The sequence below is a fragment of the Cimex lectularius genome, unplaced genomic scaffold (assembly GCF_000648675.2).
Source record: "Cimex lectularius strain Harlan isolate CLEC.00 unplaced genomic scaffold, Clec_2.1 scaffold185, whole genome shotgun sequence".
Lineage (NCBI taxonomy): Eukaryota > Metazoa > Arthropoda > Insecta > Hemiptera > Cimicidae > Cimex > Cimex lectularius.
The window spans coordinates 87,195-113,835 of record NW_019392756.1 but is presented as its reverse complement, the minus strand read 5'-3'; the positions used below and the strand labels follow the sequence as shown (position 1 = coordinate 113,835).

The window sequence follows — 26,641 nt, the reverse complement described above, 5'->3', positions numbered from 1 at the left end:
TTTTTAGTATTTATAACATTCATGATTGTACATTTGGCCATCCTGTCCACGGTTTGGAACCCTGTTCTTTGAAACAAAATCGTGCGGACACATTTTTTTTTTTAATTATCACACATACAGGACCGACTCTCCTTTGTGATAAACTTATTTAGGCACATTTTTTTCTTTCTTTTTGTTTTTAAATTTTATAATTTTTTATTATATTGCTAAGTTGTACAACTAAAACCTAATATTGCAAACAAATTTTTTTTGAGCTTGAAGCTTTATAAAATAATATAAAAAAACTTTTTAAACATAAAATTAAAACAGTAAAAAAGAAAGTTTTTTAAAACTTTCAACCTTTGAATAATATAAGAATAAAATATATAAACAGAAAAAAATTTCTCTCCATAAAGTTTATGTACAATTGTACATATTATGTATTTTTTATATACAGTTTACATCGTATGTACATAAAAACAATCACTGTCTGTCATGTCACTGTTTCAATAGTAACGTCCCTGAGATTTTTCCGGTTCAAGGATTTGAGGTAGGGATTTCTTACTTCTACCGATTTGTTACTGTGTTATTGTTTTTGCCCTTTTTCTTATGGAAATTATTTGTGATTTGAGATAAACAGGGGGGTTAAACTATCGCAAATTTAATTTTTTACTTGAGATCTTTCCATTTTTGTATTATTAACGTCAAACACACAAGTTTCCCTCCATAATTTAACACAGATTATGTCATGACTATGTACGACCTATTAAACATTCGAACTTTATCATATTTTTAATTTTTTGTTAATATAATTTAATAAGGCACGTTTTCCTATGTAAAAAAAGATTTCAATTATTGATAAACTTGAACTATTTCCCTCGTCGAGAAATTTGTAAAATTTCACACAATGAAACAAGAGTCAATAAAAAGTATAAAACCACCAGAACAGACGGAAACTTTAAATTATTTTCACCATGGTATGATTTAAACAAAACCAAAATTTGGATGTAACGATAATTCCTTTTGTTCGTCTAATACACGACTTTTTGCATATTTCTGAACAAGTTTGTAACTCATACAACAGAACTATGTTGCATTTTTCCAACTGAACTTTCAGCCAGACAATTTTACTTTTTCGATAGGCCTCGTTAAGTATAAAATTTATTTTCTACCCTAAACTATAGAATTAGAGGTGGTTTTATAGTTAAGAAACAACCATTGATTTTTTAAAATAAGAAAGTTTTGAAAAAGTGACATTTTTTAAGTTAAAAAAAAGAGGTCGACATTTCTTTACTCCACCCAACCGAACATACACACAATACTTACAATATAGTTTAAAAAATTGAAATGAGGGGCAGGAAGAATGTGAAATCATTTACCAAGACCCTAAAACAGAAGGGGGGAAGTTAAAAAAAAAAAAGGAATGTAGGCGAAGTTAGGCACGAACGATTTTCCACATATTCCAAGTCGAGAAATGTTTATCGTAACGACAAGGAAAAAGTCAAGGCCTATTGCACCAGAGCCGTGCTCTGCGGAGGCGGCTGGAGAAGCTGTGACATGGAATACTGTTGTTGGAACGCAGCGGCCGCAGCCGCCGGCGTGTAACACTGTGGCAGGTACAGCTCCGGCTTGACAACCGGCTGCGGATGAGAGAGAGTCCTCCGCTTACCCGCATGCGGGTTCATGTGGTTGTCGACGTGCCTCTTGAGTTCGGGCTCCGACGCGAACCTCCGCCGGCAATTTGCCATTGGGCAGCAGTACGGCCGGTCCCCTTGGTGCGTCCTTGTGTGCTGGTCGAGTATCGCCTTCTGTCTGAAATCCTTTCCACATTGAGAGCATTTGTACGGTTTCTCTCCTGTATGGATCCTTCAAAACAGAAACATCCACACTATGTTTAACATTTATTTTTTAAACAAAATTTACTTTTGATTTTTTTAACATCATGTGCTTTCGTTATTAGAGGCGCACACAATACAAAAAACATATTTAATAGATACTCATCTTGAAGTGCAAAACAAGTAATATTTTCAATACATAAAATACAAATTTGTTTAACAAGCTCTCTCATCTCTCAGAGAAAAGCCTTGCGTTTTAAACCATTTAGACTTTTTTTTATTCTACTAAGGCACACAAGTTGCAAAAAAGGTTAAAATGCAAATATAATAAAAAAAAATTTACACAGGTGGCAAGCAGACATGACATTCCAAAAAAGTCCAAAATTTCCACTTCTTTCTGACCTTTATAGGTATCAGTTAAAATAAATTTTGTTTTGGACTTTTTTAATTTTATTCTCTGCCTAACTAGGTTGTTAATATTGTTACAAATATCTAATGTAGTTAATTTTATGTTATTAAAATCAAATCATTCCAATTATTGCAAAGTGTGACCTTTGCACTGGTGTTACAAGTTAAAGAGATGAGAAAGCTATAAACTCAAAGGAAAAAATACTCGAACACATTTTGTGCAAGGACCAAATAATAAATTTTCACTCTTGTATAGTTAAATGTTTGTCAGTGACTTACTTTTTGTGTTGTGCAGCTCCTTCAGGGGACAGTTCAAATTTAGTTTTATTTAGATTTATACAGATTTAAAACAAAAAAAGAAAAAGATTAGTAGGTTTTTGTTTTCCAAGGAAAAAAGATTACCTGACGTGCTGATTGAGTATCGTCCTCTGTCTAAAGTTCCTCCCGCAGTAGAGGCACCCATATGGCTTTTCGTTAGTGTGGATCCTCAGGTGCTGTGTGAGATGCGACTGCTGTCTGAACCGTTTTCCGCATTCGGCACAAGGGTACGGCCTCGACTCTATGTGTATGCACCCGTGCTGGAGTAGGGTAGACTTCTGCTTGAACTCTTTCTGGCATATGGGGCAGCGGACATAGAGTGGCATACCGGCCTGACGGCCCGACTGGATCATCTCCGGTATCCCTTTGCCATTCTGACCAATTATACCATGCGCGACACCTTTAACAAATAAGCAAATATTTAAAAAAAAAAGTCACAATTTTGCTATGACCATAATTTCATCTACATTGAAAAAAAGCTTAACTCTACACATTTAAACATTCACTTAATTAACATATTTGATTTTTTTAGTTAAAAATTTATTAGTGAATATTTTTAATTTTAGATAATAATAGGGGATAAAAATGTAGAGTACGGTGTGGAATGACGGTACTGGTCTATTTCAGTGCGCTTTCAGTATGAGGTAATGAGGTACAGTGTTAAAGGTATACCTTCATCTTCTGACAGGCTGCTGACGGTCAGATTCACCGCGTCTATATCTTCTGAAGAACCCATTTACGACTGTATCCTCTTTTATTGTTTATGTTTTAATTATAATTGGGTTAAAAGTAGAAAAACGATGAAATAGATATCGGCAGGAGAGTTAGCATAATAAGAAACCGATTTTACGAAAACACGAAGTCGCGTTGGACGAGTCACGTACAACACCCATTTCTCCCGCGAAAAACAAATAATTTTTTCCTTTTTTTTTTTTTTTTTTTTTTTTTAAATATCAAATAACAGCGAATTAACCTTTTGGAAGAATTATTGGGAACTGAGTGGGGATAGAATTCCAGGGGAGGTTGTCCGGAGGTGGAGGTGGAAAAACTCGGCTACGACCTGAGCGCCGGTGTGGAAAAAAATCTAGCTATGCTTCTCGAACCGGTCGATAATAAAGAATACGAAAAGAATTAAACGTGCAGCACCCTGTTTATAATCAAAACAGGGGATACAAAAAATCCTTTCTCCTTCTGTTTTTCCTAATTCGAAAACCACCTTGCCTGTCGACCACTGACGTGCCATCCTATTTTTGATATCATTATCCAAAGCAAGAAATACAGTCAAAAATTATTAGGTTGTAAAATAAGTCCGTAGCGTTTTTCAATTATTATTATTATTTGTCCCAGTACAGTAACCCTGCAGAGGGTACTTTATTGTTTCTCATTTAACCCATTCCCATTATGATTACAGGTTTTCTCTAAACTTGTATTCTGTTCCATCAATATTTTTTTACATTTAATCATAGTGTTCAAGATAAAGTAGTTTTATTTTCCATTAGATGCAATAAATTAACGAAATTCGGAAAAACACTTTCTTTATCGTGCTACGTTTCGATCTTTATTGAGATCCTCTTCAGAGCCTGAGATTTATAAACATTGTATAAATTAAACGAATATATGTAAGATAAGAAAATGAATTTATACAGTGATGTATACAGTATGGAAATTTAAAGTTTAATAACTTACATCGAAATTACATCCCAATATCTGGATAAGAGGGTAAAACCACCGAACGCCTCGTCAAATACAATCCGCATATTCTACTCTTACAACACCCTCCGAACCCATCAATTCGGTTATAGTCCTCTCCATACTACTGCCCAGTAGTCTTTTCTCTGGATCGTTGGTTTAAGGTGAAAATTGGCACTGAATATTCAGCCATCAAGACAGGCGTTCCGCACGGGAATATCCTAGGACCGGCCGATTCATAGTTTACACCACTGACACACTACCATCAAATCACAACCTTAGCTGATAACACCGCAATAACTTTGACCCTATTCTAACAGCGTACGCAACCCAAGAACACGTAATCCCAATTCGATGTTACACTCGGAGGCGAATTAAGCTACATTGACAAAAGAACCAGGTGACGATTGTACTCAGAAGACATACCTGCCCACCAGCCTATCCAAAAAAATCCTCTAACTTGGGTTCTATTTGGACTTTACTAACATAAAATTGAGGAATATCCTATAAGCCTTCTCCTAATTCTATCATACGCCTACTCTCCAAAGACTCTTCATGTTCTACTCCCAATTTTTTTAGATCCCTCCATTGGAGTCCTACAATCACACACTATCACCTTAGCAACCAAAACTGCTGAACGTTATGCCAAGATAATTGATATAACTTTCTTTTACTCCATGATAATGTCAGGCGTACATGGCATTGTCTGAACCGCCAAGAGGTTGGACTGAAACTTCTTCCCTTATCTTCGAAAATCAGGAATCGAATAGAGCATGTATGTGATATACTGCTGGAACCAGAGCCAGAGAATATTTACCGATAACGCCTTGATTGTTGCCCTTTGTTTAATTAATGTAATAATCAAAAGACAGAAAGGAAACTTTTGTATATAAAGAAAAGTATAGACGTAGGAGACATCCTTGCGAGAGTCAAGTTACACTAGAAGTGGTTGTAGAATCGGTCTACCTTAGATTTTCTATTTTTCGAAATTCAAACAGTTTTATAGCTGTTCGTAGCAGGATTTTTGGGGTTTACCTTTTGCGTCTTTGAAGTAGGCAGGAAATTGGTTTATAGTGCCGTCCGGGAAGCACTGAGCACCGGGATCGTGCTGTCCATCGAATCCTTGGTGGTGGGCCAGGCCCAAAAGACCGTCCTTGTTGTCCTGCTGAGGAAAAGGGACGTCCTGCGGCCAAAGCTGGCCGTTTTTGTACAGAAGATGAGGGCTCACATCTGAAAAAAAAATATGATGTTAATTTAGTTTAAAAAAGTCAAAGATAGGAAGCTTCGAACAGCAAGACTTTTCTGCTGATTCAGGCTTGAAATGGATACATTTGCGGTGGGTTTGGGTGTGTATGAAGATGCATTCTTTTAGGAGCAACAGAACATAACAAACAATGTTTCAGCATAGACTTATTTTACGTTTTGACCTTATTTTTTATTAAACGGAAAAGGAGTTGCAGCTGTAAAAGTTTGTCTCACGTCAAAATAATATAAATTATACAATCTATTAAATTGAATTTGATTTTCTGTTTTTTCTAGTGTGGAATTTTCATGCAAATTATAGGTGCGTTGGATATATTTGTTTATATATTTCCATTTTGTTTATTTATACATAAAATAACCCTGAAAGATACGCCCAAGTTTGGAAGAACAAGGAGTAACAGTAAATTAAAATGTCAATATTTACAAAAAATACTATATGAATACATATCAATCCTACTCAAATCGATATTAAAACAAAAAACTCAACTGTCAAAACGATTAAGATGCAGTTTTTGAAAGTGGACATGGTCAAGTTTGTACCCATGCAATACAACAAATTGTGCTCAAGGGGTTTCTCATGCCAAAACTTCTAAAATCAAATTGTACAAAAAAACAAACAGACACACACAAGGCCAACTTTCGCCTACCCTTTCCGTTGAGAGGTACCCGGCTCTCCCTCTTTTTCGGCGTCGAGTCGAACTGAATTTTTTGGTTCGGTCTCGATTTATTCGAGGATCCAAAATCTGAAAAAGAAAGAAAAGAGAGGAGAAGAGATTCACTGTTGTACACGGGTCCGATCCGTCTGGTATTTCCGAGGTTAACTAGTCCCGCGAGTTGAGATGTAAATGACTACGCGTTTCAACACACCTTTGTCGGGTTATTTTATCCCCCTTTTTATTTTAGTGTTTATAGGAAAAGTCTTGGATAAGGCTAATGGTTTCTGATTTCTTGGGAATAGCAGGAATTTGTGGGAAAGATCGAGATATATTAATTTCTTGGTTACCTGAATGTATCCTGAGGTGTTGGTTGAGTATGGCGCGTTGTCTGAAAGTCCTTTCGCAGTAGACGCAGGCGAACGGTTTCTCGTTGGCGTGGATTCTTAGGTGCTGCGTGAGATGGGACTGCTGCCTAAACCTCTTACCGCATTCCGTACATCCGTAAGGCCTCGAGTCCGTGTGGATGCGCTCATGCTGTAACAGGGTCGACTTCTGCTTGAAGTCCTTGCCGCAGGTGAGACACTTGAAGAGCCGAAGTTCGCAGGACTTGCCGCCCATCGACTGGACCGAGTTGGGCCCGTTGGGCGCCCCTTTGAGCCCTCCACCTAGAAGGTCCGGCATCCCTGGGCGGAATACTTCTTTTAACAAATAGAAAAGCAACAGAAAAATGTTAGGAAGCGGTGAGTCGTGGGATAGCGTCGGGGCATGCTCGTCGACAGACCTGAGTGGAAATCGGATACTTGGTCGCCCGAGTTCAACGACGTGAGGACCATCGGCTGCTTCAGGTACGACATGAACGCGGTCGGGGAGAGGACGTGGTGCCTCGGCGGGCCGGGATAGTAGCCTCCGCCTCCTCCTCCACCGGAACCCGGCCCCATATCGCACGGCATGTCCTCCTGGGTGTTGTTCTCGTGGTCCCCTCCATTAGTGGCTTCTTCTTCCACTGAAACTAAGGAAGGACAGTCAGCCCGAGATGTCATAGTTGGGCCGTCTGGAATTACCTGGTAGACTGTTGGCCGGCGTATGTTGCTGCTGCGGGTAGGGCGGTGAAGGGCTCGGCTGCTGAATAGGGGTGGCCGACTCCTGCGGGCTGGAAGGAAAGGGTTCGTTCCATTCTGGGCCACCGTTCCCGTTCTGCGGGGCCGGGGTCGGGTTGCCGTTCTGAGCCGGGGGATTAGCGCTGGCTCCCCCTCCGCCTCCTCCTCCGCCACCAACGCCTCCTCCGGCCAGGCTCACCGGTACCGTCCCGTTCCCGCCTCCATGCCCGTCCTTGTACACCACGTACGGCGCTCCTGCATCTGCGGAAAAAAAACGGTCATAAAACCGGAGAGAGCTTATATCTAACCCTTACCTTGTGCTATGCAGTACATGAACTGCCGAGGAACTTTTAAGCCCGCTGCTAGACACGCGGCAAAGGAGGCTGAGAAATTGATGGCCATCTTTGTGCATTACAATCTGTAAAGACCACAAAAATTACATTATTATTTTTTTAACTCACCCGTATTATAAGGTTTTGTTTTTAATCTTTTAAGCTTCAAGCTATTCTTTGTATGACCCTATTTGTAAATTTTAACGGTTTAATTAAAATCCTGGATCTCGTAGCTTAAAATTGTTAGGATAACAACATTTAACTATGTTAATAATAGATAATTGTAAAAGAAGTTATCAACTTATCACAAAACCATATATTTATTAATAGGTACATCCATAGATCTGTAATATAATGTTTAGAGTATTGTGAGAATATATGGATCCTTGTGAGCTTATGATACCATTTCGAACCAAAATAAAATAAAGATAAATTGTCAAAAAAGACGGAGACAGAGCAGTTTAAACGTTTGAAGAACCTGTAGCGTTTTTTCCTTTCAGTCAATGGTCACCGTCATTTAAATGGAATGGGGCAAGGAAGAAAAAAAAAAGACAAAAGGGAAATAAAAAACCGGAGAAAGGGAAATAGAGAAAAAGGGGCAAAAAAATTTACTCCACTAACGGTCGGAGAGAAATAGAAGATAGCGAGAAAAAGAGCATGGGGGAAAAAATCGTGTTCCACCGAGTAGGGAGGCGGACAGCTGATGAAAATAGAAGAATCTTCTTCGGGTCAAACGGAGGGAAAATAAAAAGGAATCTAGTGTGGTAGGAGTGGAATAAAAATAGTTGGTACGGACGTGGCCTGGGACCTGGTGGGGACGGGATTATGGTGGAGGAAATGGTCCGGGCTGAGGCCTATTGACATGATGGTACCATGACCTAGGTTTAACAACATTATCTCAAGACGCGTGCGGACTCGTCCGTTTCTTTATTACGTAACCGCTCTTTTCTGACCAACAGACCAAAACAATTAACACCTTTTCACGCGACCAACACTCCGTCAATACAAAAACACAGCGAAACCCGGCGCAAATTCTCATCAAGACGCCGGGGAATTGGCGTCCGTCTTAATTAACTAGTTGTTTTTTCAATTGACCCTCTTTCCAACAACATTTCTCAAAATCCACATGGACTGTTATTGAAATCCATTTTTGCTGCAATCTTCTTAACTTTTGTTTTAATCGTCTTCCCACTTATGATGTGATCAATTGGAATATGATTGACTCCTCTGACCACTCCGTCCAACCCTTAATTAGCGTTATAAAATCATAATTAAATGACAACCAACCGTTTTCCCAGATCTTAATACCAATTTTAAAAATTTAAAACTCTCCAAGTAAAAATTCGCCAAATAATATATACCTGTATATATACGTAAGAAATGGAAAATTCTGAATTTATGATATATTATGTAAAGAGTATAAAATTTAATGAATAACACTGTATGTACCATACTTATTGTATGTGTACATTTATTACACAATAAGCTAGCATAGATTTTCCCCCAACCCATGTTTGGGCCACACTGGGGGGGTACACTAATTCTAGAAAGTGAAATGTTTAGTTTAACTCCTTCCCTACATTTAAGATTTTCAAATAGTTCATAATTTTTCGGTTACTTACATAATTCGATATATTTCTAGGTTATGTGAATAAATAGACATTTGTATTTGTTTGTTCACAAGCTAACATTGGTTGTTCCCTCTATCAAATGTTTTTGGCAATACTGGGGGCAACACTGATTCTAGAAAGGGAGTTTTGTTTGGACTTTTACTAATTCAAAACACAGGTAGATTTTCAAACTTTTCAGAGGTTATATTGGTCCCCCCTTTATAATTCGATATATTTCTAGATTGTAATTAAATGTGTGGTGTTTAGTGACCGTTAATTAATGATTATTTGGAGGTCGTGAGATGCGATCTGGTGTGACGTAGGTTTTTAGAAAAACATTTTCTTTATCGTGCTAACGTTTTAACCTTTATTGAGCCCTGAAGATGATCTCAATAAAGATCGAAACGTTGGCACGATAAAGAAAATGTTTTTCTAAAAACCTACGACACACCAGACCGCATCTCACGACCTCCAAATAATCAATTGCATTTAAAGTATATGTACCATACTTGTTATATGTATATGTTTATTCCACAACAAGTTAACATTGATTTTCCCTCCTTTCTACGTATGGGTAACACTGTCGGGAACTGTCATTTCCCGAATCTCGCTTAAGTCGTTCAGTTTAGTATGTTAAAGGTTTTGTACTATAAAACAGCATCTTAAAAAACCTTTTTTTTTGTATGATTTATATCCGATTATCTTTACGTTAACTCTTTGTACAATGATTTCCTCTTAAACAAAATCTTGTAAAATAATTAAAACTGTTTTTTTTCTCTCATGTAATGGGTTACATTGATGTAAGTCTGGTCCTTAGTGCTTACTTAGTGCGAAAGGATCGAATGTAATCTCATTATAAACATATAAATTTAAAGTTTAATTAAAACTATGATAACTTGTCTGTACTGCCAGAAGAAGGATGAGATAAATACAACGTGAGAAAGAAAATAAACCGAAGACGGAGGAAAGGGCTATGGCCAAAATAATTTACCCTAAAATCAACTACAATATACATAATTGCATTAAAGGGCGAGGACAGAATCTCAATTTCATTTTAAACCGACAATCTTCTACAATTTTGTCGTACTAAAGGTCAGAATGATGTACATATCTGGGAACATACTCCCTTTTGCCGTTTAAGGCATGTACAGCATTTTATTCTAAATACGTAATTCCATTGTAGGTTTAAAAACTTTGCAAAATGAGCCCAGAATAGCCTAAACCCGCAAGGCTGTCCAGGCTTCAAGAACTGTAGCCCTTCAGACCGACTGAAGCTGTCATAATATTAACCTTTTTATTAAAGAGAAAATTTGGTATTTAATAAAAAGATCCGATCGCCAGTTGCTGCTTCCCTGGCCGCAAAAAGTTAAATAAAGCCGGCTGAAACTCGGCTGTTTGTTCGCTGATAATGACTCTTTCGTCTTTATGGATTACTCGAAATCCGGATATCGGTTCAAAGCAATTTGATAATTCTAATCCTTACTAATAAGTTCTGTCTAGATTTCTTTCTCTCCCAGATAAATATGTGTAAAAAAGGTAACATTGTTTTTCCCTTCATCCACTGTTTGGGTAACACTGATAGCAACACTGCTTCCGGGAAGTGAAATTATTTAGTTTAGTTCGTTAAAGTTTTTTTATAGTGATTTTTTTATGATCTATTTTATTTATGAGTATTATCAATCAATTTTTCTATTTCTTTCTCTCTCTCTTCTCTCTTTCTCTTTCTCCACTTTCTCTCTCACTAACTTACTCAATCTTTCTCTTCCTCTTCTCTCTCTGTGTCTCTCTTTCTTTCTATCTCCTCTCTCTCTCTCTCTTTCTCTTTCTCCTATTTCTCTCTCACTAACTTACTCACTCAATCTTTCTCTTCCCCTTCTTTCTCTGTCTCTCTATTTCATTCTATCTCCTCTCTCACTCTCTCTTTCTCTTTCTCCTCTTTCTCTCTCACTAACTTACTCACTCAATCTTTCTCTTCCCCTTCTCTCTCTGTGTCTCTATTTCTTTCTATCTCCTCTCTCACTCTCTCTTTCTCTCTCGCTTGCCCTTCTCCTCTTTCTCTCTCTCTCTCTCTTCTCTCTTCCCCTTCTCTCTCTGTGTCTTTATTTCTTTCTATCTCCTTTCTTCTCCCTCTCTCTCTTTCTGTCGTTCTCCTCTCTCCTCCATTCTCTCTCTTTTCCCCTTTTCTCTCTGTGTCTCTATTTCTTTCTATCTCCTCTCTCTCTCTCTCTATCTCTCCCTCTCTCTCTATTTTTCTCTCTCTCTCTTGCTCTTCTTTCCCTCCTCTCTCTCACTCTCTTCCGCTTCTCTCTCGTGTCGCTATTTCTTTCTATCTCCTCTCCCTTTCTCTTTTTTCTCTCTCTCTCTCTTATAATATCTTAATATCTCTTTTCTCTCTTTCCTTTTGTTCCGGTTCTCTGTCACCCTACCCACCTTCCACCATATTTTCGAATAGATTCTATTTATAAATCTACTTTCATTGATTTAGTTTTCGTCGTAATACTAGCCTTTATGTTGTATTGTTTCTATTTGGCTACGGTCCCACAACTATCTAAATCAATCTTACTGTACAAGACAACGATGGTACATTTCTATGTTAGACATATTTCCTCTTATTGTAATTGTTATACTTGCAACATAATCCCTAACTCTTTCATTAATTTATTCTAACAGTGTTTGATATTATTTTGTAGGATTTACTTGTAAAAATTATAAAGAGTCACTACATTTATCCTTTTTTTCTCTTCTCTCTTATACAACATTTTGCTATAAATCTTTCTCTTTCCCCTCAGGTCTTAAGCCATGTCTGGATCCCTTGACACTCAGCTCGAATACTGTTCATGTTTTCCATAATTTTTATAAACTTATTTCATTTAATCAATTGTTTTTGTCACGGGGAATTTTTCTTTCCTCATGGCAAGTGAACGTTAAGATTAATATTATTTGGACAATGGATTTAGATTTTCATCTGTAATACGACCTTATCGCGACGTACCGGAACTTAAAAAACTTATTAAAAAAACATAAAGGATTTACCGAACTTCTCGTTTTTAGGGAACTGTTGAAAATGTTAAACGATTTCCGGGATCGATTCCGTTGGCCGGATCGGGTTTGAATTCAAGCTCAAATCGGCTTGGAGGACAACTTGTTTAGGGTCTACGACCAGTAAAGCAACTGCCCTTGGACAAAACGGCCGACATCTCCTCTCCTAACCTAGCCTACAGAGCGTTCTCAACTCTTTCCGTTCTAAATAACACGACTTTATTAAATGAACAAAAAATGGGGGTGAAATTCAATTAAATATATTTTCAGTGCGTTTAAATATTTAAATTATAGTTTTTAAATGTTAATATGTATACTAAACGGAAAATTTAAAATGAATATAAAATAAATTATTATTTTTATTTTTGCCAAGAATTGTATATGAAGCTGAAATGTACCTAAGTCCAAGAATTAGCTAGGGGATTGAGATCATATGTTAAATAGAAAAAATAATTAAGTTTGGTCCTTCTAAATGCTATTTGTTGTTCCTCTTTCATCTATGACACTCTGTCATGTAGCTTAATACCCCTAAGTTCCAAGGATAAGGTATAAGTAAGGTTCTTTTTCCTGGCACTTTAACAGTTTAATTTAACTTCGTACAAATAAGTAACAGGAATGAAGAAGCTGGTTTTCTAATACCTTGTCTTAGTCAAATATAAACAATATTAAAGAAGAACCTTTATAAAAAGATAGTTACTACTCACAGTTAGTGTGAGTAACTATCATTTCCTAGTAACTAACTTAACTGTGAATTGGAACTATTTTTTTATAAAGATTGAACAACATATTCCACCACTTATCATTTCTATATATCAAAGTAGTGTTTTATTATTACTTGAAATATTAAAAGCCGAAGGTCGTGGGTTCGAATCCCGCATGACACTTTTTTTCATTTCAACCAAAACCTTGCATAAAAAGATTAATTAATTGAAAGAAGTTATTTGGTCAATCGGACCATGAAATATAATGGATAAAATTTTATAGCTGAATTGTTTTAGATTTTAGTCGGAAATCTTTATCTTAAAAAAAGACCTGTTGAAATTTCATGCCCCTCCCCGCGAGGGTCGAATAATCCGGTACGACATGCCAAGTCCCATTCGAATAACGAATATATGGCTGTATAACAGGACGGGCAGAATTAGACTCAGGTCTAAAAATAATATGAGATTAGATTTGAGCTATTTTCAGGATGAATGCGAAACTAGATGTGTTTCTTGTGTTTGCTTGGGAAGGCGACAATGCTGACGATCCTGGAAGAGTATTTTTTTTTTAATCAAATTTCTCCGTGTACATCCGAGGTTTATTTTTTTGTCAAACTATAGAACCAAATTGGTCATTTTTTTGGACGAGATTCACGGTTGTCCTAGGGCGAAAGGGGCTCGAGGGAGGCAGATGTGGCCGAAAGAGGCTGAAAATCCACGAGGCCAACCTTGAGCCGGGTCCCTTTGTCTCGAGACTGGCGAGCGATGGAGAGAGAGAGAGAGAGAGAGAAGGAGAAGGAGTGATTGAGAGAGGGATGGATTGAAAGAGAGATCCTTTTTAACCTTGAAAGCTCGACTCGCCTCTGCCCAGACTACAATCCCCACCCACGGCTCGGGTCGGAGCCGAAATCCATTCCAACCGAGGGCAATCCGTGTCACTGGATCCCCGGACGGTCGGCCGCAATTATTACAATTGCCGACAAATTAAAATTTTGGACGAATAAGCCTCTGGTATTCGCTGGAGAGAGAAAAAAGGATGTTGCCGGCAGAGCAACAACTGTCACAGAGACACCAATTGTGAACCAATTTGTACCAACGGTTTCGATAAAGTCCATATCGCACTCCCACAAGAAAAGTGACACAAGTCGAAAAATTCTAAAAGCCGGATTATTTTTACGTATTCTGGTGTACTGGATAATCCTCAATCGACCTATTAATAATCTAACCTAAATTGGAGTCGATGAGGTACTTTTATAAATATTCTGCTATCGACCCTAAGCACACAAACCGCTGGAGACGCGAACGCTATATTTCACCATCACCCCTCATCTCTCACACTAATAAATACACGCATTCAAACAAAACACATAGAATATAACTACGCAAGTAAATACATAAAATAGTCCTCTAAAAATCGGAACAGGGCACCAGAAACCGACTGCTGTGCTCGAGAACCGTTCTTAAATGCCTACACGCTCTCTGTATGGAGCCAAGGCATGACACCCCTCGGTTATGTGGGACACATCGAGCCACTTTTCTCTGCGTAAGGGACACTTGCGCGGGCTTTGGCATATTAAGTTCTCTACCCTATTCTGAGACTATTCCTATCCTAAATTAACTTGCTAATGCTAATCATATGTGAAATAAACTGAGGGGGGTCTTGATACAAAAATCATACCCCCTCATGCGTCTTTCGTCGGGCATAATTCAGAAATGGTCGATCCTATCAAAATTTTCTTTTCAGTAAAAGAGGCATAGAAACGAAATGTACAGTAAAAATATGAGATTCTCAATTACAATAACAATGTTAATGTCATTTCCCAGCTAGACGAGACAGTTATGTTAAATCTGTTCCCACCACTCGATTTCTAGCCAAAATTAACTGGTTGTACAACTTCATGTTTCGCTAACGTTAATCGTTTCCGAATTAAATGGGTGGTCTATAGAAGTTGATACACCCTATATGACAACCAGCAAGAAGGAAACTGTCATCAATAATGGCAATGAAGTCTGTCAGTTTTCAAATACCACTTTAGATCTAAATTTATGGATATTGGATCTTTTATTTCACTTTGGTAACGGGTAATGGGAAGAAAAGTTTGTCCTATAATGCTGATAGTTCTGGCTCTTCAGATTTCATTGACAAATCAGGGAAGCATGAAGGCACAGCTTCAAATTTGAAGGATTACAGAAAATCAAAATATTGGAAATACTGAATTACCAAAATTATATTTTATGTGAAAAAAGAAGACTGCATGTCCTTAATTGAATCTAACAGCATTCCTAGCTCTTATGCTGCGTTTTCTATTCTTTGTAAGCAGACCTTGTCACTTTTTCACTCACGAACACTCTGGATGAAGGTCTTGAACAAAAAAGCAAATTCATTTGTTACTGCCAAGTTTTCGACCTATTTTAAGGTCATCATCAGGGTTTATACTAATTTCACATTATGAAAAACAACTGTTAAATGAATTGTAAAAATATGTTTTCCATAATGTGAAATTAATATAGGCCCTGATACCTTAAAAAAGGTCGAAAGCTTAGCAGTAAGAACTGAATTTTTTTTTTTTTTTGAAGACCACACCTTGATCATGAGTTATTTAACGTTCATAATTATAATATTTTTTAAAAATATTTTTTAAACAATTTTTAACTTTTACATTATTTTATAGTTTCAACGATTTTTTTAATGTTTTAATTACACTATGTTTAACAATCAATAAAACCTTTATTTCAATAATTAATTTGGTATTTTAAATAACTAATTAGATCTGACTCCAGGAGGAAAGCACATTAGTTTGGGTCAAAAATAATCTTAGTAAAAATTACTACATGGATATTTATGCTTGTTTCTTAGGTTTATATGTATCCTGTTACTACCATAAAGAAATTAATACCCTTACAGTCATTCATTGACCGTCAGAGCCAATATTTGCAAGACAAGTGTCACAACTCAAAAAGGGGATAGATTTTTAGGGGAAGTACGGCTGGATTTTTAATTTTTTTTTGTTTTCGCTTAAGTCTTTGAAAAACGAAAGGCAATATTGACGGAACATGACAGTTTTCATTACCAACAACCGTAATGGCGTGTACTTAATACATATGCAAAAAAAAGTAAACTTCGAATTGTCTATGCATTTTTTTGAAAATGTGCAATGTGTTGAATTAGCAAAGGAGATAAACTGAACAACCTCACTTTCCAGAATCAGTGTTGCCCCCAGTGTTGCTCCGAGTGATGCCCAAACATGGGACGAAGGGAAAAATCAATGTTCTTTTATTGTATAGTAAATCTATACATATAATAAGTATGGTACATATACATTAAATATAACCTAGGAATATATCAAATTATGATGAGGACAAAAAGCTATGAATTATTGGAAAATCTACCGTGTTTAACGATATAAATAATAATCCCAAAAAACCACAAAATTACATTAGGTGATCAACCACTCTCTACTGTTTTAAATACACAAGCTTTGTTTGCTTTAGTCAGAACAGGTAGATTTGCAGTTTCGATTGTTTGTTATATTGTAAAATTAATTTGTTTTACCTACAGTGAATTACCGGCAAAAGTGATTTAAAAGGCATCAACGTCCCAAAAAGGTCCAACGCACAAGTCAAAATCGGAAAAAAATTAATATTTATAATTTGTTTTTTACTTTTTAAAATAAGGCGAAAGATTTAAAAGGGAAATACTAATCAGTGATAACAGTACGTATCAAAACGTTTTTTTCTCCCTCTTTATCTATCATTAATGGCCTGAACGAGATAGTATTTTTGGTTACAAATCTCGTCAGTACGACACCGAACGATTCTCGCATTCTGATCCATCCGGGTCCGCCTCTTCCCGCTCTTTGCCTCCCCCCTTTTGCCTCGGATATTCGGATAAATGACGCCATTGGAATTAAAATACAACACGCACGATGATGATGCCGTGAAAAGCGAAACGCTTCTCCCGCCAAGGGCAAACCGCGATAATTGGCCGTCTGAAAATGATCTAACTGCTGACACGGTGGATAATCCTGATAAAGCTAATTAAAACAATATACCCTTGTGGATCGGAAAAAGGAGAGAACGTGATATTATTATATTGGTATAAACAATATGCTGTGCATATAAAAACAACCCATTGACATGTCCACACCTGAGAGTCAGATTGTCATCACGCCTCTCATTACAATGGTTTTTTATAGTTTTAATTAATATAAAACACATGCTTTATATATTGAAATTGAATGGACACTGGTAAAAGCATGTGCTTACATACATTTTTTAATAGATCCTACAACTTAAAAGTGTTGTAGAATGCCCTTGATTCAGTGGTGCCGAAAATACACATTCGCACATTATTCTATCTATTTTTCCACTTTAATCCAATCAATAAATCTGTTACATTTACTCTGTAAACTTCCCATTGTCTTTTTAGCCCTCTCTTTCATTGTCTATCTCAACCAATTCTCCTTTTTTTTTTAATTACGTATATATGTCCGGTTTTACCTATCTCCCTGTCAATAAATTGACATTACAATAAAAACTCTTGCTTTTGAAACGAAAGGGAAATCAACTGCGGGGAAAGATTTGAATCCGTGAGGCTGTTTATAAAGTGCGGCCTTGACAAACGGACAACAAGGTCGCAGTTCATGGTAGTTCTCGAATGAAACGCGAAACGGCCCTCAACCAAGACTTTGCACCTGACACAGGCCATACATTTGTCGTGTCAATTGGATTTTGCCCGCGTTAATCTTACTTATATTCTTATTTAAGGGGACATCGTGCACTAAAATGATTCGATACTTAATAAAATACCCGAACATTTGATGGAGGGAAAAATACTGTTAATCAGTATTACCGTCAGTTTTTCCCAACCTTTGGCTGGAGGGAAAAATATTGTTAATCAGTATTACCGTCAGTTTTTCCCAAACATTTGTTGGAGGGAAAAATACTGTTAATCAGTTACGGTCATTTTTCCCAAACATTTGATGGAGGGAAAAATACTGTTAATCAGTATTACCGTCAGTTTTCGCAAACATTTGTTGGAGGGAAAAATACTATTAATCAGTATTACCGTCAGTTTTTCCCAAACGTTTGACGGAGGGAAAAATTTTGTTATTCAGTATTGCCATAGTGTTACCCAAACATGAAATTGTAAAAAATCTATTTGAGACTTTAAATATTTACGAAATAGTTCAAAAATTGAATTTGATTGTTAATTTGAAAAAAAATATAATTGAAGTTAGAGGAACATTAGACTGCTCTAAAGGTCGTATAACCCTAAGTGCTGTTATTGAATAATTGTTTCATTATATTGATTCTGTAAATATTGTGTTGTTTCTATTTTTAACCATTACTTCAAATTTATAGTTTATTTTTGTGTAAATGTTATCACATAATGTTTAACATTATACACATGTTTCCAATTTGGTCAAGCATTAAGTAAAATTGATCATATTTGTTGATTGATCAGTGTATTTTTTATATGTACGATTTTTTGTATTGATTTCCAACACGTCTATATTTTTTTGCAAGTTACAAATCTGAAGAAAGTTTACTCAAGTTATCTGTGCAACTTAACGTGTTTACATCTCGAGAATTTCAGGGTCAGAATGGTCCAATACAGGTCTTTCAGGTTTTTCTCTTCTTCTTCTTCTTCTGCACAATTCTTTCAACTAGAATCTCGGCGCAATTTTTTTTTGTGTTATAAATTTGATTCGATGCTGCTGCTATATTTGTATATATGATATAATTGAAATAAATACGGCTTAATGTTGAATATGTATTAACTTAAAACAAAGCTTTCTCATATGATTTAGAAGAACCTTAACGATAAATAAAATAATAAAACCGTAAAGAATAAAATAAATAATTATAATAAAAATAAATTACACGCAAAGACATTGCTACAATTTCATATTTGCCGTTTTATAATTTATAAATCCTGGCTAAATAAAATGAAAGGTTGAGTTTTTCTGAGGCGAGAATAACAGCATTTGTTTACATCAATTTCAATNTATATATATATATATAAAACTGCAACACATTAAACAAAATAACCTCACTTCCTCGAATCAGTGTTACCACCAGTGTTGCCCGAACATGGGCTGAAGGGAAAAATAATTTTACCTTTTTCTACACATATCTATATTGGTTACTTTTTTAATTTATTTTTTAATATATTTTTTTTTATTAAGAGAATGTGAGAGCTAACTAGCTGGTACTGCTATTACAAAGCTTTCCCCTTCAACTATTCATTTAAAATAAAAACGAAAAATACTGGATAATCTTGAATTATAATCGTGTCATTTGAAATTTACACTTTCCACTTTTCCCATTAATCTCGTATAAATTTTATTTTTAAAACTAATTCACGTTGTCGTTTTGGTATGGCATTTTTTTCGGTCGGACTACGAAGCCTTATAATCTTTAAAAGGGAACGGTTATCGGGAAAATAACTTACATCTCGAGAGTTTTCAGGGTCGAGCGTCGTATCTCACCTGGCACAAAGCATTCTCAGATAGAACTTGACGCCGATTATTTATGTGTACTGCGATAGTTTATTTTATTGTCTTTTTATGACTTGTTTAATTGTTGCCATAGAGGGAACAGTGGCGTTATTATTAATAAAAACGACAACTTTTCCAGCTTTACATACTTCCTTTTGAAATTTATTTATCGTTTGCTTAAAATAAAATCATTTATATAAAATCTATTAATGCTGTGTTGCAATAAAAAATGAAAAGGCGTTTGTTAAATAACTGCGGTTTAACATGTCTTCAGGGTCAGTACAGAGAATTTAACTTGTACACGGGATTCCTATTAAATGACTTAACACTGGGCACAAAGCTTTCTCATTTGTGCCTGGATTTTGAATAAGTTTGATATTTTTTCTAATTTTAAACTTTGTTTCCAATAATCCTGCACGTGTATAAAAGCGTGTGATAGGTATTTATTGTTTTAATGATTGAATTGCCTTAGGTTTGATTTTGTTTTCTCTCCCAGCCTTTTTTATTTTAATCAATAACCCGTAAGGTCTAAAATTGGCAGAAATAATTAAAAAATTGCGATAAACAAGCGCATGTAAATAAAATGGAATGCTCTTGGTCAAGGAAAACGGACAAGGTTTAATTTAATTCATGCACAACTGACTTGCAGGCGGATTTGAATGCGATTAACGCGACGCCTTGTCGATACATTTTATCATAAAACTTCTTTACATAGAAACACTTAAAAAATATAAACATACGAACACAAATCGTCTGGAAAATTTTCTATTCGATCGTCTTTTAATTGATTAAGAAAAATATTGTCTACCGTGTGAAACGGTTAATTAATATTAATGGCGCACAACGCCACTTTATCGTCCTTCAATACTCACTGGGACCAAGAATTTACTTTATACCAAACGGAAAAAACGTGTTTACAGTTTTGTTAAAGTAACAGTTCATTATATTGCAACGAATAAAACATTTGACATAGTTTATATATTATATATAAGTTAGATATGAGTAAAAATGGTAAGTCTGTCTTTCCCTCCATCCAATGTTTGGGTAACACTGAGGGCAACACTAGAAATGTGTTTAGTTATGCTTTTCGTAGTGTGAAACAACAGAGTAACATTTTAACGTATGAATGTTTATGTAAAAATTATTATAAATTAAGTTTCTCCTCCCAAATTTTTTCTTCGCTCTCTCTCTCTCTCTCCCACACCACACACTCTCCCTCTCTCTTTCTCTCTCTCTCTCTCTCTCTCTCTATATATATATATATATATATATTCTTTCTCTCTCTTAATCATCATAAATCTCATTCTTTTTCTTCTTCCTTTTCAAAAAGAAAGCACATAAACGGATACATATGTGTAAAAAAGTAACACGGTTTTTCCCTCCGTTCCATGTTTGGGTAACACTGACGGCAATACTGATTCCGTGAAATGAGTTTATTTAATTTAGTTCGTTAACTTATTCCTAGTATAAAACAATAGAAAAGACAACTTGAAATGTATGAATATTTAAGCAAAAATTATATATAAATAATATTTCTCCTTCTCTCTCTCTCCATCTCCCGCTCTCAAAATTAATTAAACATTAATTAATCATCCTCTTTCACTCTCTTTTTTCTCATACAAAAACACTAACAAGCACGATATGTGTTAAAAAAGGGTAAAACTGTTTTAAAACTCCATTCCAAATGTGGGTAACACTAATGGCCACACTGATTCCAGAAAATGAAGTTATTTAGTTTAGGGTATATTCTATTCTTTTTTTTATTAATTGAAATTATTGATTTACATAACAAACTACAAAAAATAAAAGATAGCTCAATAAAAGTACCGTACATTTACAACTTACAAAAAGCAAAAAAACGAAGAAAACAAAATACAAAAACTTATTTAGTTTCAGTCATTGGTGTTTTTCGTGGTCTAAATATATATATAAATTATATATTCTAACGTCTTAATCCTCTCTTTTCTTCTCTCTCTCTATCTTTCAAAAATGGCAAAATCACTTCGCCTACTCTCTTTCTCTCTCTCTCTCTCTCTCTCTCTCTCTCTTTCTCTCTCTCTCTCTCTCTCTCTTTCTCCCTCTCTTTCTCAGGAAAAAAACAAGCTCACGCACGGATTTGTAAAAAAAGGCACAGAGAAACTTAAGTATAGGTAAAAAATGTTGTTTTTTTCCCTCCATCTTATGTTTGGGCAACGCTGTTGACTCACTGATGAACCCGCTTATTGAACTATGCTATTTAGTTTAATCTGTTGAAATTTTACAGAGTGCACTGAACAGATTTTTTAGTGTAAAATAAATGTCAGTTATAACAAAATGTAGTTATAATAAAATAACTCCTAAACAGTATTTTTCTAATTAATTCTAATTAATCAAATATACTGTAAATTGACTATCGGATAATATAAACAAATAGGTTATTATAACCTAAACAAAATTAATAATATATCTGCAAAGATCGTTTAAACATTAGTCATGTTATATTTATATTTTCAATATATACACAATGTACTTTTTTTTATGTATTCTGAGTAGATTTATTTAGAATACTGTATTTATGTTTGGTATAGTGTTTGTTGGTTGTATTTCAGTCAAAATGTTATTTACATGAAATATCAACTTAAAAGCCTATTTATTTTACTTAGGATTTGTCTAATCATAACAGAAAATACGAAATTGCCTGAATATTTTATGTGTTATTTACTTGTGTTATAACTCTACAAAATCCAAAAATGTAAGTTTTCTTTTCTTTAGTATTTTATTGTTTTCTTATCGTTAAGGTTCTCCTGTTATTTTTCTATTTAACTTGTTTTGTTTCGATTAAAAACCAAATCCAAGTGGATCCAGTTTTTTTTATTTTCCAGCAAGAGTGGGGAAAATTGGTAAAAACGCCCTTGTTTTTCTTGGCGCACCATCGGTTTTATAAGCAAATGAAAAACAAATTTTCAACCCGCCGGGAAAAAAGAGCGAGTGGGGTAAAAAAAGAGAGATATAGAGAGAAAAATGGACCCAGTGGAAATTTAACATCGGGGAGAGGGACTCGCTCTCGTCGAGAGGGACTTGGAAAAACACTATTCTAATTTTTCACCCCACGGCCTTTCGATTTTCCTTTGGGGTTTTTTCCTCCCTGCGCTATGACGGGTGGTTCTGCGGAGGGGGAGTCGGAAAATTGTTTTCTCCCCTTCTGTGGAATAGAGAATTTTCCCTTTTTCCCTCTTCGAGACTTATTTTAAGATGGAACGTATTTATTTTAGTTTTACCGTCCTGTTACAATATTATTCCAATATTACATTATTAGTCGATTTTCAAAATAAAGTAAAAATAACAATTTTTATATTCTGGAGAATTGTATTTATTTTCGTAGTGATATTTTTCTTTTGACCTTAATCCCACAAAAGATAAACTTTGTTATTATTTGGTGTACTTATTTTATTGCAAATATTACATTGCATTACTTATGCTAGTTTTTTCTTTTATGAATGTGTTTCTCCTGCTCAAACCAGCTCCTCTTGTTTTTCACTTCCCATTCAATCTCTCTCTCACTTCTTTGCTTACACCATCTCACTTTCTCTCATTTCTTGTCCCTCTTTATTCCTTCTATCTTTGTTTATAGACCTCTCTGTCTGTCTGTTTCTATTACTCTCTCTTTCTTTTTGCGACTATAAGTTAAAACTTAATCAATCAGTCTTACTCTCTTTCTTTATCAGTCTCTCTCTCACGCTCTCATTCTCTTTTCCTTCTCACCCCTCTATCTATCTATCAAGATCTCTTTTTCTCATTGATAGGCTGATATATATATAAAAGATACATGATATAAAAAAATTAAAACTGTTTTTCCCTCCATCCATGGTTTGGGTAACACTGATGGCAACACTGATTCCGGGATGTGAGGTTATTTACTTTCAATCTTTCATTATCATTTAGAATCAACTGAAAAGGCAGATAAACATGATTATTATCGAACAATATAATCGATCTATCTATTTCTCTCTCACACTCTATTTATCTATCAAATCTATTTTTCCCTCAGAATTTGTAGTGTAAAAAAAGGTAACCCTGTTTTCCTTCCATGCCACGTTTGGTTAATACTGGTGGAAACACTGATTTCAGGAAGAGAGATTATTTAGTTTACTTTTATGTAGTGTGAAACACTCTTTTGCATTGACATAAATATATATGTAAAATTCAATGTAAATAATATCTCCTTCCTCTCCTCTATTTTTCTTCCCTTTCTCCTTTTCTATTTTATCTATTCTTATTATTTAATTTAATTAATAATAACTAAATTAAATAATTTATTTAATTATTTAATTTTTAATCTATTCTTATCTTATTATTTCTCGTTTGCATTCTCACTCTCTTAAACTCTTTCTCTAATCGTTCTCTCTCTCTCTCTCTCTCCTTCTCTCGCACCATCTCACTCTCGCTCACTCTCCTCTCACTATTTCCCTCACTCAGTCCCTTTTATTTCTGTCTTACCCTTTCACTTATCTTCTCGTCCTTCTCTCTCTCTGTCTCTCTCTCTTTCTCTCTCTCTCTCTCTCTCTCTCTCTCTCTCTCTTCTCTCTCTCTCTATCTATCTATCTCTATCTATCTATTTATCTGTCTACCTATCTATCTGTTTATCTATTTATCTCTATCTATCTATCTATCTACCTACCTTTATCTTATTATTTCTCGTTTGCACTCTCACTCTCTTCAACTCTTTCTGTAATCGTTCTCTCTCGCTCACTCCCTCCTGTCACTATTTCCCTCATTCCATCTCTATTTATTTTGTCTTATCCTCTCACTCATCTTCTCGCTCTTCTATCACTCTCTCTCTCTCTCTCTCTCTCTCTCTCTCTCTCTCTCTTTCTCTCTCCAAATCAATCAAATAAACCATCAATAACTAAATATCAGATTAATTTAAATAGGCGCCCGATTCGTAAAACACACAGCGATTCCCACGGTGGAATTGAAAGGGTTGAAAAATCCGGGATCGAAGTCTTGGGACGTGGACGGCGGCGAGGGCGGGCGAAAAAGGGGAAAAACACGCGGAAAAAACCAGGAGAGTAAAAAAAGGGGGTTGGCGAAAAAGGGGCTAAAAAGGGCGCATGTCCAACGGGTTAAAAGAAAAATTATGGGGGAGGGGCATTTTCCAGACCCACGGTGAAAAAGCGTACGAAGGGAAAGCCTTAGTGACATTATAATAAAAAAAAGTGATTATACTAAATTTTTAAGCCCTCCCAATATAAAAATAAAATAACAAAAGAAGATTAATTTAAATTAAAATTTTATATTAAACATATTATAATGAAAATAATTTTTATATTGAAGGTTTCTTTAAGGATTGAAAGTTTTTTGTGCTCTTTTTGATTGGTTGGTATGTTGTTTTATGTAGTTGGATGAATTTATGTCAGCCCGGGGTTTAAGAACCGCCCACGTGGTTCCGGGTTGTCAAGATCGCCGAGACACCGTCCGAAGTGAGCGAACGCGCTTAGGACGCGCCGCGCCGCAAATCAAGTCCCCCAAACTTTCGAACTTCGTCCGAACAAAGTCAGTCACAGAGATTAAATTAAAAAAAGTAAAACAGATGCGTTTCGAGATACCGCGCCGAGCATCAGCGGCTATTACATTCCCGCTCCCATTTATCACAGATTGTTATAGCGTTTATATAACTTGTGACACGTAATTTCACACGAGCTGAATTTTCTTGCCTTTTTTTTCTTCTTTTAAATTTAACCCTCTCGATACATTTTCGATATATAACAATGTGTACATTTGGCCGAACTTTACACAAACAAAAATAAAATCGATTATACCCCCAAAAAAGATCAAAATCTCTGCTAGGTTTTTTGTTAAGTGCTACTTTGAAACCAGGTCTGTTTAATTTTTTATATACTTTAACAGAAAATTTAAGTCTTTTTAAGTAATAAGACGAATAAGGGATGAAAAAGATAAAATCTTTTCTGGTTCAGAATTGTGTAAAATACAGTAAATATTGATGTGATTCTTGTCAATTGATTGACCTTGGGATACGAACTGCATTTATTATATTTAAAAAAAAAGACACTATAAAACAAAAGTCGATAGATTTGAAAGATTTCTGTATTTAAAAAAAACACATAAAAGACGTGTGAGGTTTTGATTTATAAAAATTGTTAATAACCGGGTTGAAACGGTTTTTTCTGTCAGAGCGATGGAAAAGTGTGAACCCGCACCCTAGGCGAGGGTTAAGGTCGGAGGGCGATGCAGGTGTCCCGGGTCCGCCGGGTCTCGCGTCTACGGTCAAAAAACAAGGCGTCTACTCACATTTTGTGCGCTGTGCTCGTTCGTTAAGCCTCCGAGGAGCGAATCGGCCGAGACATTGCTGTAAACTGAAGCGGTTGAGATCCCCTCTCCAGCCTTCGGTATCAAATCGATAGGGCCGTCTAGACACGGCCGTCCTGCCCCCCTCCACGTGAAAAACTCGAAGGATACAAATACATTTTGAATACATTCGTCGGCCTCCGATTCGTCTGGGCGAGGGTTTCCACGAGTCGGCCCTTCGACCATCAGCACAATTTCTATTCTATGCCAGTCAGCCTGTCTGTCTGGCCAACATTCTGTTTTGACACATATCTACATTCTTTTCTTCTTCATACCGTCTAGAAATATTCTGTTCTTATCTGGCTGGGTTTTTGGTCAATATACAATTTCTTTTTTGTTACTTTTGCCCCAGGTATTTTTATATGGTCTAGAGTTTGGTGAAACAATGAAAGACATAGAAAAACTCGCTTGGATGAGCTTAAAGTCAGAGAGAATAATAATTCCAACTGCAGCACAAGGGTCAAAGTGCACTTCTAACACTCACGTCTTCTTTCCAATAAAAAAATCTTGGAGATGACAGTTAAGGATATGAAAACTATTGACCAAAGGACCAAGGAAGTTGGAAAGTTAAACACGGTGGTCGGACTAGTGCTGGATTGGCTTAACGTCGTGTCGTATAAAATCAAACTAAGTCAACATACAGGGCGCACTGGGAAGAAAAAACACCGAAAACTCAAGCAGTAATATAGACCATCCAAGTCAGACAATTCAGTCATTATTTGGCCCAACATTTTTAGAAAGACAGCCAAAAACAGTACGTAAGCATAATAAAGAAATATCACAATAGAAACTAAGCAAAAAGCCGGATTAGCCGACGATCAAAGGTTTAAAGTCTACTTCGACCTCGCGGTCCACCTGTTAGACGT

General features: G+C 35.8%; 1 protein-coding gene across 5 annotated transcripts; it reads right to left on the bottom strand.

The window, feature by feature from the left end:
* LOC106663156 (zinc finger protein 629-like) lies at positions 1–25,815 on the bottom strand. 5 transcript variants are annotated; one of them, XM_014387765.2, is made up of 10 exons: positions 25,719–25,815; positions 7,560–7,663; positions 7,210–7,506; positions 6,930–7,157; positions 6,496–6,846; positions 6,140–6,235; positions 5,265–5,459; positions 2,625–2,940; positions 2,502–2,520; positions 1–1,845 (listed from the first exon to the last, which is right to left on the bottom strand). In XM_014387765.2, exons 2-10 carry the CDS (start codon positions 7,645–7,647, stop codon positions 1,645–1,647), a joined length of 1,791 nt encoding a protein of 596 aa, XP_014243251.1. In that variant the 5' UTR covers positions 7,648–7,663; positions 25,719–25,815; the 3' UTR covers positions 1–1,644. The 5 variants fall into 5 exon arrangements, with proteins under 5 accessions (XP_014243251.1, XP_014243246.1, XP_014243247.1 ...); XM_014387760.2 differs by lacking the exon at positions 2,502–2,520; XM_014387761.2 differs by lacking the exon at positions 2,502–2,520 and having other exon boundaries at positions 6,496–6,843.
* Positions 25,816–26,641: the final 826 nt, after the last annotated feature.

Excerpts from the sequence above, each read along its gene's own strand:
- LOC106663156 (XM_014387760.2), bottom strand. The coding sequence starts at position 7,647 with ATGGCCATCAATTTCTCAGCCTCCTTTGCCGCGTGTCTAGCAGCGGGC. Across the intron at positions 5,460-6,139 it reads GGTACCTCTCAACGGAAAGG|ATGTGAGCCCTCATCTTCTG; the intron begins GTAGGCGAAAGT and ends TTTTTTTTTCAG. Across the intron at positions 1,846-2,624 it reads ATACTCAATCAGCACGTCAG|GATCCATACAGGAGAGAAAC; the intron begins GTAATCTTTTTT and ends TCTGTTTTGAAG.